The 18,080-nt window shown below is 33.0% G+C and overlaps 1 protein-coding gene across 37 annotated transcripts in view; it reads left to right on the top strand.

The window, feature by feature from the left end:
• Positions 1-18,080, top strand: part of RIMS2 (regulating synaptic membrane exocytosis 2) — a 637,189-nt gene that overhangs the window by 315,127 nt on the left and 303,982 nt on the right. For 27 of the 37 annotated variants that reach the window (XM_063079165.1, XM_063079160.1, XM_063079144.1 and 24 more), the window contains 2 exons: positions 15,616-15,683; positions 17,488-17,607. In XM_063079165.1, coding sequence (XP_062935235.1) covers positions 15,616-15,683; positions 17,488-17,607 — 188 coding nt within the window. Of the gene's footprint in view, positions 1-15,615; positions 15,684-15,801; positions 16,011-17,487; positions 17,608-18,080 lie in introns of all 37 variants that reach the window. The other 10 variants (XM_063079161.1, XM_063079141.1, XM_063079151.1 and 7 more) reach the window with 1 other exon arrangement.

The raw sequence follows: 18,080 nt of genomic DNA, 5'->3' as shown, positions 1-18,080 counted from the left end.
TATTGATTTAAGAAACCATACATAATGTTTTATTAATATTTTTTCTTGGGCTGCCTGGTTAGCTCAGTTGGTTAGAGCACAGCCTTCTAATACCAAGGTCCAGGGTTTGGTTCTCTGAATTGGCCAGCTGGGAAAAAAAAATTTTTTCTTATATAAGGTTATTGACTGTTATTCTATTTTATAATGGTTTCCAGTTCAAACTTGTATAAATATGATTTTGAAATTTTTTTTTTTTAGCAAGTGAGGATTCAAATCAAATGATTACTTTTTGAGTTGTAAATGTCTATTAAAAATTAGCTAGCAGACAAGAAAGCATAATTAGAATTAATCAATAATCCAAGAAGTCATTGAAGACAAATAACTATTAGTTTTCAGATATGTTATGGTTTTGATAGAATTTAATTTAACTGATTGAACATATACTGATGCAAAAAAAAGTTTCTGCTTAACTCTTAGTGAAACAGAACATTGCTATACCAATACTCTGTCTCAAACCCTACTTAAAATTCTGAGTAATGCAATTTAATCAATTCAAGAAAGCAAAAATTTATTGCATGCCTACTGATTGCCTGGTGCTGTGTGTGAGATGAATACAATGTAATCACTGTTAGCAAGATAAGCATGTAAGCAAAGAGCAATACAATATGATAAAAATGAAGATAAATACAAGACAGAGATGTAATTCATAGAGAGTAGGGATAATTCTACCTTGATTTATAAAAAGAATTACAGAGGATTTGATGTGTGCATTGCATTTTGAGGTTTGAATAGACCTTTCTGAGATGAAATGTCTTTCCATCTTTTTGTGTCCTCTTTAATTTCTTTCAACAGTGTTTTGTAGTTCTCATTGTAGAGATATTTCACTTCTTTGGTTAAATTTATTCCTAGTTATTTTATTCTTTTGGTAACTTCTAAATGGGCTTGCTTTCATGATTTCTTTATCTGCTTATTCGTTGTTGCTGTATAAAAAATGCTACTGATTTTTGTGTACTGATTTTGTATCCTGCAACTTTTCTGAATTCATTTATTGGCTCTTAGAGTCTTTTTTTGTAGAGTTTATAGGTTTTTCTATATATAGGACCATGTCATCTGCAAACAGGGGTAATTTGACTTTGTCTTTTCCAATCTGGATGCCCTTTATTTCTTTCTCTGGCCTGATTGCTCTGGCTATTACTTCCAATACTATGCTGAATAGGAGGGTTGAGAGTGAGCATCCTTGTTTTGTTCCCGTTCTCAAAGGGTGATGTTCATTTAGGATGATGTTGGTGGTGGATTTGTCTTATATGACTTTTAATGTATTGAGATACTTTTCTTCTATACCTAATTTGTTTAGTCTTTATCATGAAGGGATGCTGAGTTTCTGCGTCTGCTGAGATAATCATATGGTTTTTGTCCTTGATTTTGTTGATATGGTGTATCACATTTATTGGTTTGCATGTGTTGAACCATCCTTGTATCCCTGGGATGAATCCTACTTGATTATGGTATCATCTTTTTGATGTGCTGTTTTATTCTGTTTGCTAATATCTTGTTGAGGATTTTTGGCTCTATGTTCATCAACGATATTGGCCTGTAGCTTTCTCTTTCTTTTCTTGTTGTATCTTTGTTTAATTTTGGTATCAGGATGATGCTGGCCTTACAGAATGAGTTCAGGAGAATGGTGTCTGTTTCAAATTTTTTAAATAGTTTGAAAAGGATTGTTGTTAATTCTTCTTTAAAGGTTTGGTAGAATTCAGCAGTGAAGCCATGTGGTCCTGGGCTTTTCTTTGTTGGGAGACTGCTGATTACTGCTTCAATTTTGTTGTTTATTACAGGCCTGTTCTGGTTTTCTACATCTTCTTGGTTCAGTCTTGGTAGTTTGTATGTGTATAGAAATTTATCCCTTTTCTCCAGATTTTCAAATTTGTTGGCATATAGTTGTACATAATATTCTCTAATTATTCTTTTTATATCTATGGTATCAGTTGTAATGTCTCCTCTTTCATTTCTGATATTTGTTATTTGGGTCTTCTCTCCTCTTTTTTTTAGTTAGTCTGGGCAATGGCTTGTCTATTGTGTTTATCTTCTCAAAAAAACAACTTTTTGTTTCATTGACTTTTTTGTATCATTCTTTTCGTCTCTATTTCATTTAGTTCTGCTCTGATCTTAATTTTTTCTTTCCATCTACTAATTTTGGGATTGGATTATTCTTGTTTTTCTAATGCTTTGGGTGTAACATTAGGTTGTTTGAAGTCTTTCTGTTCTTTTCATGGAAGCACTTACTGCAATATACTTCCCTCTTAGCACTGCTTTTGCAGTATCCCATAGATTTTGGTAAGTTGTGCTTGTATTTTCATTTGTTTCAAGGAATTTTTTGATGTGCTGCTTTATTTCTTCTTTGACCCATTGGTCATTCAGGAGCATGTTGTTTAATTTCCATGGATTTGTATAGTTTCCAAAGTTTTGTTTGTAGTTAATTTCTAATTTTATTCTCTTATAGTCTGTAAATATACTTGATAGGATTTCAGTCTTTTCAAATGTGTTGAGACTAAATTGTGGTCTAACATGTGGTCTATCCTGGAGAATGATCCTTGTGCTGATGAGCAGAATGTGTATCCTGCAGTTATTGCATGAAATGTTCTGTAAATATCTGTCATGTCCATTTGGTCTAAAGTGCTATTTAAAACCAGTATTTCTGTGCTATTTCTTTGTCTAGACAATCTGTCTGGTGCAGAGAACAGCATGTTAAAGTCCCCAACTATTACTGTATTGGGTCTACCTCTTCCCTTAGATCCAATAGCAGTGCTTTATGGCAACTTTAGAGCATCTGGATGCTCTGATGATGTTGGGTGCATATATGTTTATGGTTGTTACAGCTTCCTGCTGCATTGATCCTTTTATCATTACATAATGTCCTTCTTTTTCTATTTTTATAGTTCTTGGTTTGAAGTCTATTTTATCTGATATAAACATAGCAACTCCTGGTCATTTTTGGTTTCTGTCTGCATGGGATATCTTTTTCCATCCCTTCACTATTAGTCTATGTAAGTCTATTAGTGAAGTGAGTTTCTTGCAGACAGCATATAGTTGGGTCTAGTTTTTTAATCCATTCAGCCAGTCTATATCTTTTAAGTGGGGTATTTAATCCATTTACATTCAGGGTTGATATTGAAAGGTATTACCTTATTCATGCCATTTTATTGATTTCTTTGCGGTTGTTTTATATTTCTTTTTTTCCTTTCACTTTTATTGTTTATGTTTGCTGTTTGGTGCTTTTTTGTAGTGTTAAGATACATTTTCTTTCTCTTTTTTATTTGTGTATCTGTTCTACTAGTAGGTTTTATTCTTTCTGATGTGTTTATGGTGACATATATTGCTCTTTTGATTCCAGATGTAGTACTCCCTTGAGGATTTATTGAAGGGCTAGTCTTGTGGTGGTGAGTTCTTGTAGTTTTTGTTTGTCTGGGAAAGATACTATATCTCCTTCATTTCTGAAGAAAAGCTTTGCTGGATATAATATTCTTGGTTGGCTGTCTGTTTCTTTTTGCTCTTTGAGTATGTCATTCCATTCTCTCCTGAACTCTAGGATTTCTGTTGAGAAGTCTGCTGCTAGTCTAATGTAGGTGATTTGATGCTTTTCTCTTGCTGTTCTTAGAATTCTCTCTTTGCCTTTGACTTTTGATAATTTTACTACAGTGTGCCTCGGGGAGGTCCTTTTCAAGTTGGATCTGTTTGGAGATATTTGAGCTAGTCAGTTCTTATTTGACTTTCTTTTCTATTAGACTGTAACCTTCTTGAAGGCAGGGATCTATTCTCTGTCATTGCCTTATCCCAGCAGTTAGCCTGAAACCTGGAATGTGGTAGGCTCTCAACAAATGTTTTTAGAATGAATGGGTGAATGTATGTAACAATGGATGGTAAATTGTTTTAAGATTTCTTTTTACTCTAACATTGTATTATTTATGTCATTTAAATCTTAGCTTAAGAATATTCTTTTACTTTGGTTATAAAGTTCAGAGTGCACTAACTAATACTAATTAAAACAAATGAGAGAGCTGTTAAGGAAAAGAAATAAAATTAGAACTTTAAATGAACACACTTTCATAATAAGAAATAAGTAGACTTCACACATACTTGTGAAAGCACATTCTCATGGACCTATTCCTGGTTATAAGAGATTCAAGTTACCTTAGTTCAGATTAAATTACTAAGTTCCAATTGATAAGAAGAATATGTACTAAAACTCAAGTAATGAATTTACTAGTGGTTTTTTATCCCTGCTTGCTGGCATTAGGTTAATTTTATTTTTAGCCATTTTTAGGTGGCTCCTTATACTTGTTTAAAATCCATTTTGAAGAAATTACTTAATTAAAAATTATTTTCAATATCAAATTAAAGGCTGATTTGGATTATGTGATTTTTGAGCTTTTAGATATGATCAAATCTGTAGGATAATAATGCCATAGTATTTAATTTTAGTGTAGGATTTAAGAATATGGATTTTGGAGACAGATAAAATGGGTTTTTAATCCTAGCTTTATTATATCCTAATGATGTGACGTTGGGCAAATTATTTTAACCTCCTAATTTACTTTTTTCACATATAATATGGATAACATTATTATCTAGCTGAAATGATTATTGTGAGGTTTAAATAAGATAATCATCTAGAGTGCCTATTCTAGTTACTACAAATTATCCAAAATTTAGTGACATAAAACAACATTTTTATGTTAAATTAAAACTATTTATTTATTTTCTTTATTTATTAAAACATTTAATATCCTTATGGTATCTGTGGGTCAGGTACCTACTCCTCAGTCTCCGTCTTCTTCATGTGAGCTCTGTACCATGGCTGCCTCAGAAAAATAGATTTCTTACATAGTGATTCATAGCTCCTGAGAGAGTCAGGAGGAAACCAGGCTGTCCTTTTAAACATAGCATCAGAAGTGAAACAGTGTTACTTCCATTGAATTCTGTTGGTACAAGATCTTCCTACGTTTAGGGGAGGGAATATAGATACCCACCTCTCAATAGAAGAGTGTTATTGTCACATTGTTGGGAAGAGCAAGAAGAGCATGGTATATGTAATGGTGTAACCATCTTTGTGAAACACAGTCTATTCTAGTGTTTATCCCAGTTCCTGACATGGAATAAGCACTCAATAGATGTCATTATTATTAAATAAAACCTGAAACAGGGCTTCAATTCACTGTAATTACCCTAGGGTAGCAGTGATTTCATAGTTACTCTTGGGTAGCAATGGTTATAATGTATAATTATTCAATCAGTCACTTATTTATTAATCACATTGGTTAGAGGGAAGGGAACTTTGCAGAATTATTTGCTTTGTAAAATGATTGGCTTAAGAATAAAAGGTATAGAATAAAAGTTATGATTACTTTTAGAATTTAGAATAATAAAAGTTATGATTATTAGAAAAAAGTTATGATTTTTTAAATAATGATGAAGATGATGGTATCAACATTATTATGACTACAGTTTACAAAGAACTTTCATGAGTATTATCTTACTTAAACCTCTTAGCAATATGTGAGTTATCACAATTATCTTTTTTTTACACAGATGAGAAAATGAGGCCTACTGTATTAAGTGGCTTGCTCAAGTCATAAAATTGATAAGGGGTGGAGTTAATACTTTAACATAGGTTTTCTAGCTTCAGTTGTAAAACTCTGTCACAACATGCTGTGACTTTATAAATATGATTAAGTTCAAAATGAGGGTGCTGAAGAATGCTTTTGTATACTATGCATTTTAATTTTAAAACCTTTATAAACCGTAAGTAATGAAAAATAATGATGTAAAACAGTTAACTCTTGTCTTAATGACTGTAGAAAAAAATGTTGTAAGCAGAAAAGAAAATTTCGGCAGATATTCTGTGTGTAAAACACAGACACACACACACACACACAATTGGGTTAGTTTGTATTTTACAGTAGAGATAAGTGAAGGAGAAAATCTTAGTCTAAGATCTGAATCTTTTGATTATTTTCAGCTAGGTCTTCATATTTAAATCTGTTTAACTTCAAACCTCCTACACAGTATGTCCAGAAATCTTATTATGGCAAAACTGCTCCCTTTGGTTCAGTAAAAGGCATTGACATACCCCAAAGGTTACACAAGTAATTATACAAATCCAAAGCAAACTAAAGCCATAATATGAATACTTTCATTTTACATTTTAGAATCATTATGTTAACCTATTTGTGTTTATTATTTAACGTCTCTAAAATGTTTAAGAAAATCAGGGACTTCTGTTCCCATAAGGATGGTGGACTGGCATCAGTCTTACTGCTGATAATAACTAAAACGAAATGAACAAGATATTTTAAAATCTGCTTAAACACAGGTGAACTGGAAATAATTAAAGAATACTCAAAGTAAAAACTAAATGAAGATGGGAAACAAAAAAGTAAATGGCACAGTGAAGGCTGCTTTCATTTTGAGGGTAGTGGCCAAACTGGATAAAGTTGATTTAAAAAAACGAGATAAACTTGATTTTAAAAACTGGATAAAAAGTTGGTTGTCATGGCATCCTGGGTAAAGGGCACAGGAGAAAAATCTCAGGGCATGCCCAGGTTTGGAAATCTAATAAAAGACAACCCCCAGTAAATCTGGAACCACAAAGGGGTATAATAACCGCAGTGTAAGAGTAAAATAAAAATTCTCCTACCTTCCTCTGTGGACTATAAAGGAAGTTGCCTGTCTCATACCTTGGCATTAGGGCAGAAGTGGAAAACATTGAACCTGATCCCAGTAAAAATACCAACAATTTTTTTTTATTCCCCAGTCATTGGTACGTAGGTCTACCGAGACCTCAGACCTGTTCCTTACTTAACATTTCCCCACTTGGTGTGGAATTTCCTCTTTCAGGGCTGATTTTGTTTATGTTCCAACATGACTAGCCACCCTTCTTTCTGCACAGTTATTGCAAGATTCCAGCCCCTCCATTTTATGTGAAAGTGATACCTCCAGGGAATGGTTCTGTGATGCACAGTATTCTCCTGTCTTGTATTTTCCCCTCTCACTGTCCACTGCTGTGGAACAGACCTTCTACATCTCTGCAGGCCTGTTCGAACTGATGTCGGATACCACATTGCACACATAAGCTTGTCCGTTTCTTCTAAAATGCTTTTGGTTCTCTGTTCCCTCAAAGTGCAAAAAATAGAACTTAACACAGGATAATTTGAAAGCAGTTACATAATCTTCCTCTTTAGAGGCCCCAGTTTCTCATCGCAGGGAGATTGCAGTCTTGCAGTGAGGGTGTGTCATTCTTCACACATGATATAAAAACAGAACTGGATTAATTTGTGCTTTGCTGATAATTTCTGTTCAAATCACAACCCATTTTTCATTCTCTGGGGGAATCACTGTTGGTTCATCTCTTGGAATAGAATCCTCCTTGAAAGTAGCAATGAACTCAATTTTTGTAAGGACTTCTAAAACTGTTTGTTGGAACTTTATAGAAATATGGCCATGAGTCCATTCGTAAAGTTATTCCCCTACTTTGGTTCCTAAAAGGTCATTGTGGAAATTTCCTAAACTAGCAGATGCTGAGCATCCTAAGTGAAAATCCAGATATTATTATCTGAAAGTACCAGCATTGATGAAGGTTGGCTTCCAACTCCACCATCAAGCAGTTCATACCTCAAATCATTTTCTGGTGAGTTATTCTGCCTTCTGTGATGAAGTGTGAGAACACCCAGCGGTGATAATAATGTGTAAACAGACATGTTGATGAACTGTTACAGAAATGTTAGTAGGCTCTAGTCTGTGGGTTCTAAATCTTCTATGCTTTAAAGGGAAAAATGTGCGCAGCTGTCACTTAATCTAGGACAATGTCGATTGCGTTCAAGCTGTACATAAATGCGTGTGGAATTGATTTGTCAGAGAAAGCAATGGTCACATATGTAGCATAATCATACATGTAGCCCAAAACAGTACTTAACAGAAGCATAGCCCAGTAAATTTTACTTTCTGCCAGAAAAAACAGAGCCTAGGATGGTGTGGTACGCAGAAGAGTGGGCCCCAGAATGTCCACATCCTAATCCCCAGAACCTGTGAATATTGTTACCTTACATGGTAGAAGAGACATTGCAGATGTGATTAAATTAAAGATCTTGAGATGGAGAGATTATCCTGGATTATTCAGCTTGGCTCAATATAATCACAATGTACTTATAAGAGGGAGGCAAGAGTGTCAAAGTTAGAGAGAGGCTCAAAAATGCTACACTGCTGGCTTTGAGGATGGAAAAAGGAGGCAGGAGCCAAGAAATGTGGGTGGCCTCTAGAAGCTGGAAAAGGCAAGGAAATAGATTCTCCCCCTGGGTCCTCCAGAGGGAAATCAGCCCTGTGGATACCTTGATTTTTAGCCTACTAAGACACATTTCAGACTTCTGAGTTCCATAAATGTAAGACAATAAATTTGTGCTGTGTTAAGCTGCTGTGATATTATCACTAAATTGTGATAATATCACAGCAGCAATAGGAAACTAATACAGATGGCATATGGAAATCTCTGGCTAGGTGAAAAGTTTCCATGTTTTGTCTCATGTTCTCCCCAGTTGGAAGTTGAAATTTGGGTATATTCTTTAGAGATGTAAAGTGCCTAGAAGGTCTATGTTTCAAAACATTATGTTTTTAGATAGTTTTATGATTCTGTTGCCTAATGTGAAAAGGAAATCTAAATTTTCAAGCAGTCTCTTGGGTCTTTGGAACAGTCATCAGTTAAAGCAATGTCTAGTATACCTTTACCATACCAAAGGAGCAGGCAACTTTATAAGCAAATAATTTGTATCTCTGTTAGAACCAGAAGCTCAAGTTAAATCTTGCCCAGGCATATCTCATGCCCTATTTTTTTCAAGATTTCTTGTTGAAAACTTTACTAAATCCCTTTTGCTTGGGAATTTTAGAAATGGTCTATGTCCTTTATTTCTGTTTTAAAAATTTTTAATAATAAGAGCTAACTACTAGTAGCACACAGATTACAATTATATACGTGATGCTATCAATAAATTTTTGTTTGACTAGGGAAATTTATCAGTATTTGGAAGATTAGGAGCAAAATGGCATGAACAATTTTTAAAGATGATGCATAGCTTTAATGTAGATTTGTATTACTATGCTACATATTTTGATTTATTATATCATTTAATTCATTTATTCCTCAGAACAACCCTAGAAGGTAGGAACTATTATCATACCTATTTTACAGAAGAGCAAACTGAGGTGTAGAGATATTAATTAACTTATCCAGTGTCCATAGTGGTTGTAAACCCAGGATTAAAATCTAGGTATTATGACACCAGCACTCTCATATTTTAGCTCTGATGTTTACCAAGCCATGTTTGTCAAATTTTAATTACATAAGGCCTTTTCCCAAGTAACATTGTTCATGGAATATGACCTTCAGCATAAACTATTTTCATTATAATGTTATTTAAGCATGTACAAATGTAAGACTGATTGTACTTTCCTTATGTTATGGCTTTTACACAACTATACAAGCAAAACTAATTTACAAAGTAAATTCCCAAGCCAATAAATTTAATTACAACATTAAAAAAAATCTGTTTAACTTGTACTAATAGAATAATTAATATCAGAGTTGATAGGATTTAGTGTGCTTTTAGTGTAACTTCCTCACTGAAGCATTGATCTTCTCATCATGCTGACAAGTGGTACTGTAGCCTTTTCTTTGAGTTCATCCCATGATGGGGTGGTGACTATCTGTGAAAACAGCAAAACATTATTTTTAACTTTTTACTTTGAAGTAATCATAAATTTTCAGGAAATTGCAAAGAAAGTAAAGTAGTGTACCTTTTATCCAGTTTCTTCCAATGCTTACATCCTGCATAGCTACAGTACAGTATCAAAACCAGAAACTGACATTGGAACAATGTTTTTGTATAGTTTCTAGGACATCTTATCACATATATAAGATTCATTTAACCACCACTGCTATAAAGATACAGAACTACTATACCACCACAAAGATCTTCCTTATGCTGCTGCTTCACAGGACATCCTGCTCCCCCCCATCCCTAATTGCTGCCACCCACTAATTTGTTTTCCATTTCTATAATTTTATTATTTAGAGAATGTTATATAAATGAAATTATGTGATATGTGACATTTTGAAAAATTTTCCCCATTAAATATAATGCCCTTGAGGTCCATCCATGTTGTGTTTATTAATAATTTTTTCCTTTCTATTACTGGGTGGCATTCTATGGTATGGATATATCATAGTTTGTTTAGCCAGTCATTGATTGAAGAACATTTTGGTTGTTCCACTTTTTGCCTATTAGAAATAAAGATATCCTCTTTGGTGAAATTTCTCTTCATATAAAGCATTCAGCCTTTCATCGTTAAGTATAATGCTAGCTATAGGTTTTTGTTGTTGTCCTTTAATAATTTGGGCAAATTCTCCTCTATTATTTTCTGGGAGTTTTTAACTATTGATCATGAATAGTTTTTTGCATCAATGATCAGTGGATGAGATCATATGATTTTTCTCCTTTAACTTGTTAATATGGTGTATTACATTGATTTTCAAATATTTAACTAACCTTGCATTCCAGAAATAAATCTCATTTGGTCATAGTATGTAGTTCTTTTTACATATTGCTCAATTCTATTTGCTAATTTTTTGTTAAGGATTTCTGTATCTATATTCATAAGGGATATCGGCCAGCAGTTTTATTGTTGTTTGCCATTTTCTTTGTTTCCACTGTTTTTCATTCCTCTGTTTGTTTGTTTGTTTTTCCCCCTATGCGTTATTTTTACGATTGCATTTTGGTTTATCTATACTGTATTTTTAAGTGTATTTTTTTTCATAGTTTTTTTTTTTTAGTGGTTGCTCTAGGTAATATATTATATATATACAATTTATCACATTCTGCTGGTCTGATATTTATCTAGTCTGAGTGAAATGTAAGTTCCTTTACCTTCCTCTGTTTATAATGTAATTGTCTTGAATATTTCCTCTGTGTATCTTGAAAACCTCATCAGACAATGAACACTTTGCACTTCCAACATCATTCGGAAAATGTAAGAGGAGAAGGAAAGTCTATCATATTTATGAATATTTTTATTTACCAAGTCTTTAATCTTTCTCGATACTTCCAGGTCCTTTCTTTTTTGCTTCCAGAACTTCCTTTAGCCATTGTTTTAGGGTAGAGCAGCTGGTGAAAAATTCCTTTAGTTTTCTTTTGTCTGAGAATGCCTTTATTTCTCATTCATTCCTGAGAGAGAATTTTATCATATTTAGAATTCAGGTTAACATTTCTTTTATTTCAGTAGTTGAAAAATATTGTGCCACTTCCTTCTGACCTCCAAGGTTTCTGGTGAGAAATCTGCTGTCATTAAAATTGTTTTTCCCCTTTAGGCAAGGTGTTGTTTCTTTCTTGCTACTTTCAATATCTTCTGGTTTTTGTTTTTATTCAATTGTGATGTATCTTGGCACAGATTTCTTTGAATACTTCGTGTTTAGGGGTTTACATAACTTCTTGAATTTGTAAGCTTATATCTTTTTCACAGTTTGGGAAATTTTCAGCCATTGTTTCTTTGAATACTTTCCCAGCTCCGTTCACTTTCTCCTCTCTTCTGGAACTGCAATGACATGAATGTTAGATCTATTGGTATAGTCCATCTGGTCTCTAAAGCTCTGTTCCTTTTAGTTTATTTTTTAGTTTATCTTCTGTCTTTTTCAGATTGGGTAATTTCTATTGTTCTGTCTTAAGTTCATTGAAGGCATTCCTCTTTCTTCTCCATTCTGCTGTTGGGCCCATCCATTTGCTTTTTTTAGTTCTAAAATTTCCATTTGGTTCTTTCTGCATCTTCTACTTCTTGTTCTAGAATTGGAAAGCCCGACAATTCATTTTTGTACTGCTACTAAATAAAGATAGATCATTTACTTCTGACCTTTGAAGCTACACAAAATAAGAATATTAAGTTATAAGTATTATGATCTTTATGCTAATAGTCCCAATAGTTTGGGACTATTTACTATGTAGTTTATGTTTATTATCTCATTTAATTCTTACACTAATTTTTACTCATACAACAAGTGTTTACTCAGTGCCCGTCATGTATGATACTTTTTTTTGTCAATCAGTTGTTTTTGTTTAAATCATTAAACAGTTTACTTCCTTCATTTACAGAGGAAAGGGCTACATATCTGCCTTCCTGATAGGTTGCAAGCACAGTGGGGAAAAGAGATTGTGAGCTGAATTCTCCTATTTTCACATAAACCAGTCAAGAATTTTGATTTACAGTGTTCATACTATTTCTTTTTATAATTCACAGATTTATCAATGTTTTTTTTTTTTTGTGGAAGAGTAATGTATTTGAAAGGGCTACAGGATTTCTGAAATACAAATACTTTCAACTTTTTGGGCTTTTAGTGTAGTCGTCCAGGCATGGGCATAAGTATTCCCTGAGCTGGTTATCTCCACTTAGCCCAGTGTGTTGTACTAATGTTGTAATCGTTTATTGGTGACATGAAAAAGTTTGGGAAGCACTTCTCTAACTCACAGGTTAAAGGATGGGTTCTTTCTACAAATTGCATTTGTGTGTGTGTGTGTGTGTGTGTGTGTGTGTGTGTTAGATAATACAGCTTCATCTTCCTTCATAGACTCCTTAAAAGAATTGTCTCCAGTTGTTGTTAAATATTACTGAGATCATAATCACCTGGAAGGCATGTTAAACCTTGGATTGTTAGGCCCCACCACAGAGTTTTTGATTCATTAGGTCTAGGGTAGTGCCCAAGAATTTGTATTTCTAACAGGTTCCCAGGTGATGTTTTTGATGCCATTTTGGAGGTTTCACTTTAAGAACCATTAATCTACACACAGTTTTTCTACTTCTTCCCCTCCCTTTGGTTCTTAGATTACTTCAATCTGGTTTTAATTTTCATCCTTCTATCCAAAGTGCTCTTTCTAATATCCTTTCTGATCTTCATGTTGCCAAATCAAATGCATGCTTTTCATTTCTTCATTTTATTTGATGTGGAGAAATCATTCAATATGCAAAGTTTCCTGATTTACAATGGTTCAATTTAAAAATGTTTCGACTTTATTATGGTGTAGAAGCATAAGAATTCAGTAGAAACTGTACTTTGAGTACCCATACAACAACCAACCTGTTTTTCACTTTCAGTACAGTATTCAATAAATTATATGAGATATTCAACACTTTATTACAAAGTAGGCTTTGTGTTAGATGACTTAGCCCAACTGTAGGCTAATGTATGAGACTACTTCAAAAAGTTCATGTAAGGATTCACGTTATCTTTTAATTCTATTTTTCTATAAACTTTTTGAAGTTTTTACCCTGGTAAGTGTTCTGAACATGTTTAACGTAGGCTAGGTTAGGCTATGACATTCAGAGTTTAAATGCATCTTTAACTTACCGTATTTTCAACTTATGATGGGTTTACCGGGACCAGCATAAGTTGAGAAGCATCTGTAATTGATTTCTCCTCCTTTTTAGGAAATTTTCTTCAATTTGGTTTGGAGACCTCCCTCTGTCTCCCTCCCCTTTTCCTTTGTCCCTCTGCATGCTCTTTCTCAATCCTATTTTTTGTCTTTTCCCTCAAATCAAATTCTAAATGTTAGAATTCAGTCTGGGTCCTCTTCATACCTTATTTTACTCTCTGTTCCTAAGTGATCTCACTTATTCCTGTCTGTAAACTAATAATTTCCAATTTATGTCTCCAGATCAAAACTTCTTTCTAAGCTTTATTCCAGCTTGACTGATTGCTTTCTTATATTCACTTGAATATCTTATAGGCATTGCAAATGATATATCCAAAATCAACCACGATATTTAAAAAATTCTAAGATGCACATTTTTACCATTCTAGTATCCTTTAATTTATGAATCATACAGTCAATAGCATCTTAGATTCTACAAAATAGCATAATTCCCTCCTCTTTCTTCCCTAACAAAAAGTGTTCTTTCTCCAGTTTTCTCTATCTTATAAATTGTTTTTTCTTTCATTTAGTTATTAATTCCAAAACCCTGGGAGTTAACCTTGACTCTTCAGTCTTTCTTAACACTGTTATTTCTACCTCCAAAGTCTCTCTAATTTCCCTCTCATCTTACTGTGTTTATTGCTTTCACCTTCGTTCGAGCTCCAATCACCTTTCCCATGGATTATTGCAAATGCCTTTTAACTCTTGGTGTCTTCCAACACAGTCCTTATATAGTACTTAGATTCATCTGTTAAAAAATGTAAATCAGATCATGGAAACATTTTGCTTAAAATTCTTCAACAGTTGAAATTCATAATCTTTGGTATAGCATAGAAAGACCTCTCTAAGCTGGTCTGTCTCGGCAGTCTCATTTAGTACTGTATTCTCCCTCATTATTTTTGGTTCAGACTCACGTGTTCCTTTAGTTCTTTTACATTACCTTGTTGTTACTTCTTCCTGGAGTGCTCTTTTCTTCACTTTTCATCTGCCTATCTCCTTACATGTCTGTTAGGTCACATCTTTCAGTTCTTACTTAAGCATTATTACTTTAGGGGTGTTCACTGATACCCAACTCTAAATTAGATCTTATTATACTCTCTCATAGTGTTTTGTACTTTCCTATATGACACTGATGGTTTGTTGTGTTTATCTTCACTCTGCTATAAGCATATTTCATCGTTTTACCACTTTACACTAGGGCTCAACTCAATACATAACAAATGGGAGGTGTTCAGAAAATATTTTTAAGAATTTAAATGGAAATATGAATAGAGTTTAAAAAGTTATATGTGCACATATTGACTGAAAAGAAGTTCTTTTTCAAATAGAAATCAAATAAGCACGTAAGTTTAGGAAATGGATATTTATTCCTAGTTGCCAATTATGTAAATTTTCTGACAAAATTATTATTTCTTAAAAATTTACTTTTTATAAGAATGCAATTTATAAAAAATGATGAACATTTTTTCAAAGTAATATTAAGTAATTCATGATAATTACGTAAAGTTTATTTTATTTTTATTAATAGAAATTAAATGAATCTTTTGTCACTTTTGTACAAAATTAATCTTTTGTGGAACCAATTTTTTTTTAACCTCCAAAATTTTGGGGGAGGTTTCAACATTATAAAGAATATTTTACTGCATTTCAGGAACAACACTTAATTATTTGGTTCTTTTAAAAATAGTGGTTATTGGCAAACCACTGTTTAATTTTTAGAATGTTCATTAATCTTTGGGGAACAAACTCATGTCTTCAGGCCAGCATGAAAAAGAAAAAAAAAAAGAAAAGAAAAGAAAAATAGAATGAATAACAGACATAGCTGACAGTCTTTTCTTTTTCAGCATATGCAATTTTGGGTGTGGTTGTTTTTTTCTTGTTTATTATTAGCCCTTTCTCTTCTTGCAGGACTTTTGTTCTGTAATGTCTGTCTAGATCACATAAACCTTATATTCTGCATTCTATAAATTTTACTTATTTGGAATCTTCGCTTTCTCTTGGTATATATAAGGAGTGCTACAGACAAAATTCTTGAAACCAGACAGGATCATGCACTTAAAATGTTTATAATGTCTCTGTCTGTCTTTTCTTTTGCCGTCTCCTTTACTGCACTCTTTTGTCTGTCTGACTCTCACAGGAGACATGGATTACAACTGGTTGGATCATACGTCTTGGCATAGCAGTGAGGCATCCCCAATGTCTTTGGTGAGACATGTGGAGCCTTACTATTTAATTTCTGTTATCATTTCACTTTTCCTTTTTTATTTACACCTTTGCATGTTTTCTTTTTTGTTTTTTTTTTTTTTTTATCCCACACCTGTAGGGGACAGTCAAAAGGGAAAAAGAAAAACTAGTGAGCAGGCAGTTTTGTCGGACTCTAACACCAGGTCTGAGAGACAAAAGAAAATGATGTACTTTGGTGGCCACTCTTTGGAAGAGGATTTGGAATGGTCTGAGCCTCAGATTAAGGACTCTGGGGTAGATACGTGTAGTAGCACAACCCTTAACGAGGAGCATAGCCATAGTGATAAGGTACTGAGATTGTGGAGCCTGCCTTTTAACCTGCTCATTTGGTCTTTGTTTGCACTGTCACTCATTAAAACAGAACATAATAAAAGAACAGAGCATTTTAAGGGTCAATGTAGCATTTCTCAAGGTGCAGAAAAGAAAAACAAAACCAAACCAATCAACCAAACCAAAAAGCCTCTTGCTTGTTTTGTTGTTTTTCTTATTTGACGGCATACCAAAAAATAAATAAATGAAAATATAACTTAGGAACAAAGGACTGTTTTGTGTATGGTCACATGATAGAATTTTGTAATGTTTTTATAAACCATGAATAATAAACAATTTTTGGATTGGCATATTTAATTGCTTGCATATACTTTCCTTGGGATGAAAATTAAATTAACAGTTTGAATCCCAGGCAAAAGGGAGATAATTGGGTCTGTTTACACAGAAAAAGTTGTTTTTCTTTTTTCCCTTTCACTGTCATTTTGCTCTTTTGTTTTATTGTCATAGCATTTTAATGTAGTATTAATTAGCATTAGAGCCATTGCCATATGCTTTGATATTTATTATTTTTGCTTTTAGTATAGTGGGACTTTTGAAATCTTTACCATATAGATGTGATTAACTGGAACTTGTCTTTTGCTTACTAAATTTTGCATGAAGATATGCATGTTACTTTTAGATAACTGTGAAACTATGATTACACAAGTCATTAACTTTGCTATTTAGCATGTCATTCATAATGAGTTGGTATTGTTATTTATAAAGGCCTTGGTTCTGCCCTAAGATAGAAATAAACTATTAATGTTTTCAAGATTATTTAACATTATTTAACAATGGATACCATTGAATTATCTAGTAAAGGTAATTTCCTAAATAGATTAAAGACCAGAAAGAATCAATGAACCTCTAAAAAGTGAGAAATGTAATCTATCCTCACCTTTGAATGAAGCTTACTTCTCCCATGCAGATTCAAGTGGAAAGTTACTGTGGCTTGTGTATTTTTAAAAATTTTAATGTAGAAACCTATTCAAGAAAGTCCTCATCATAGTTCAAATTTCATGTTTTCGTTTTTACTATAATACAGTCTTTCAAAATCTTCCAAAAGTGTTCAAAAAGAAAATTCTCATTTTTAACTGTGTAGAATTTCAATCTGTCTTTTCAGCACGTAAAATTTTTAATTAATTTTCAACATGTAGATGATGAGAGTTTGCATATATTTTCAAGATTTCTCAGATTATGGAGAGCTCTATAACTTTAGTATTGTGTTAGAGAACTGAAAGAACTTGAAGTAATTGGATTTTGAAAAAACTTGAGATTATAAAATTGAGGTTATAAGCATAATGTAGTAAGCCCTTTTATCAGTGTTTTGGAGCACAGACTGGTTTGTGTAATCATAACAGTTTGGAATTCTGAAGTTTAGAGAGATTGTACAGTTAGAGATCATTTGGCATTAAAAAAACATTAATTTTGTTTGTTTGTTGATGCAATATGTCAGCACCCTGTGACCTGGCAGCCATCTAAAGATGGAGATCGTTTAATTGGTCGCATTTTATTAAATAAGCGTCTAAAAGATGGAAGTGTACCTCGAGATTCAGGAGCAATGCTTGGTTTGAAGGTAAGACTAAATTGTACGAAAGTTTTGCTCTACACTCTTTTACAGATTTAACAGAAAAGCAAAGGATACTAATTTAGTGGGATTTTTTCCATTTTCAAGAATTTACAAATGTTTGCACTGATTATCTAAAACTTTTTATTTTCCAAATATTATTTAAGAAGTTGCCATTATTCCGTAACAATACTCATGTATATAATTTTGGAAGACATTGAAAGTAACATAATTAAGATCAATTTGAATCCTAAACAAGATGCTCAAACTTATTTTGCCTATGCAGTTTGTCCTTTAAGTTTATATTTATGTTTATATTCTATTAAAATGATAATTTCATTTAATTACTAAATATGCAAACTTGGGAAGTGTTATATGTGTATTATATAGGAATTATAATTTTTGTATTAATGTAGTAAAATGTGTGTGTATGTGCGTTCACGTGTGCTCATACATAAGAGAGAATACTATTTGAAGTCTGG

Source organism: Cynocephalus volans, chromosome 15, assembly GCF_027409185.1.
Source record: "Cynocephalus volans isolate mCynVol1 chromosome 15, mCynVol1.pri, whole genome shotgun sequence".
In the NCBI taxonomy this organism is placed as follows: domain Eukaryota; kingdom Metazoa; phylum Chordata; class Mammalia; order Dermoptera; family Cynocephalidae; genus Cynocephalus; species Cynocephalus volans.
This window is presented reverse-complemented; position numbering and strand designations above follow the sequence as displayed.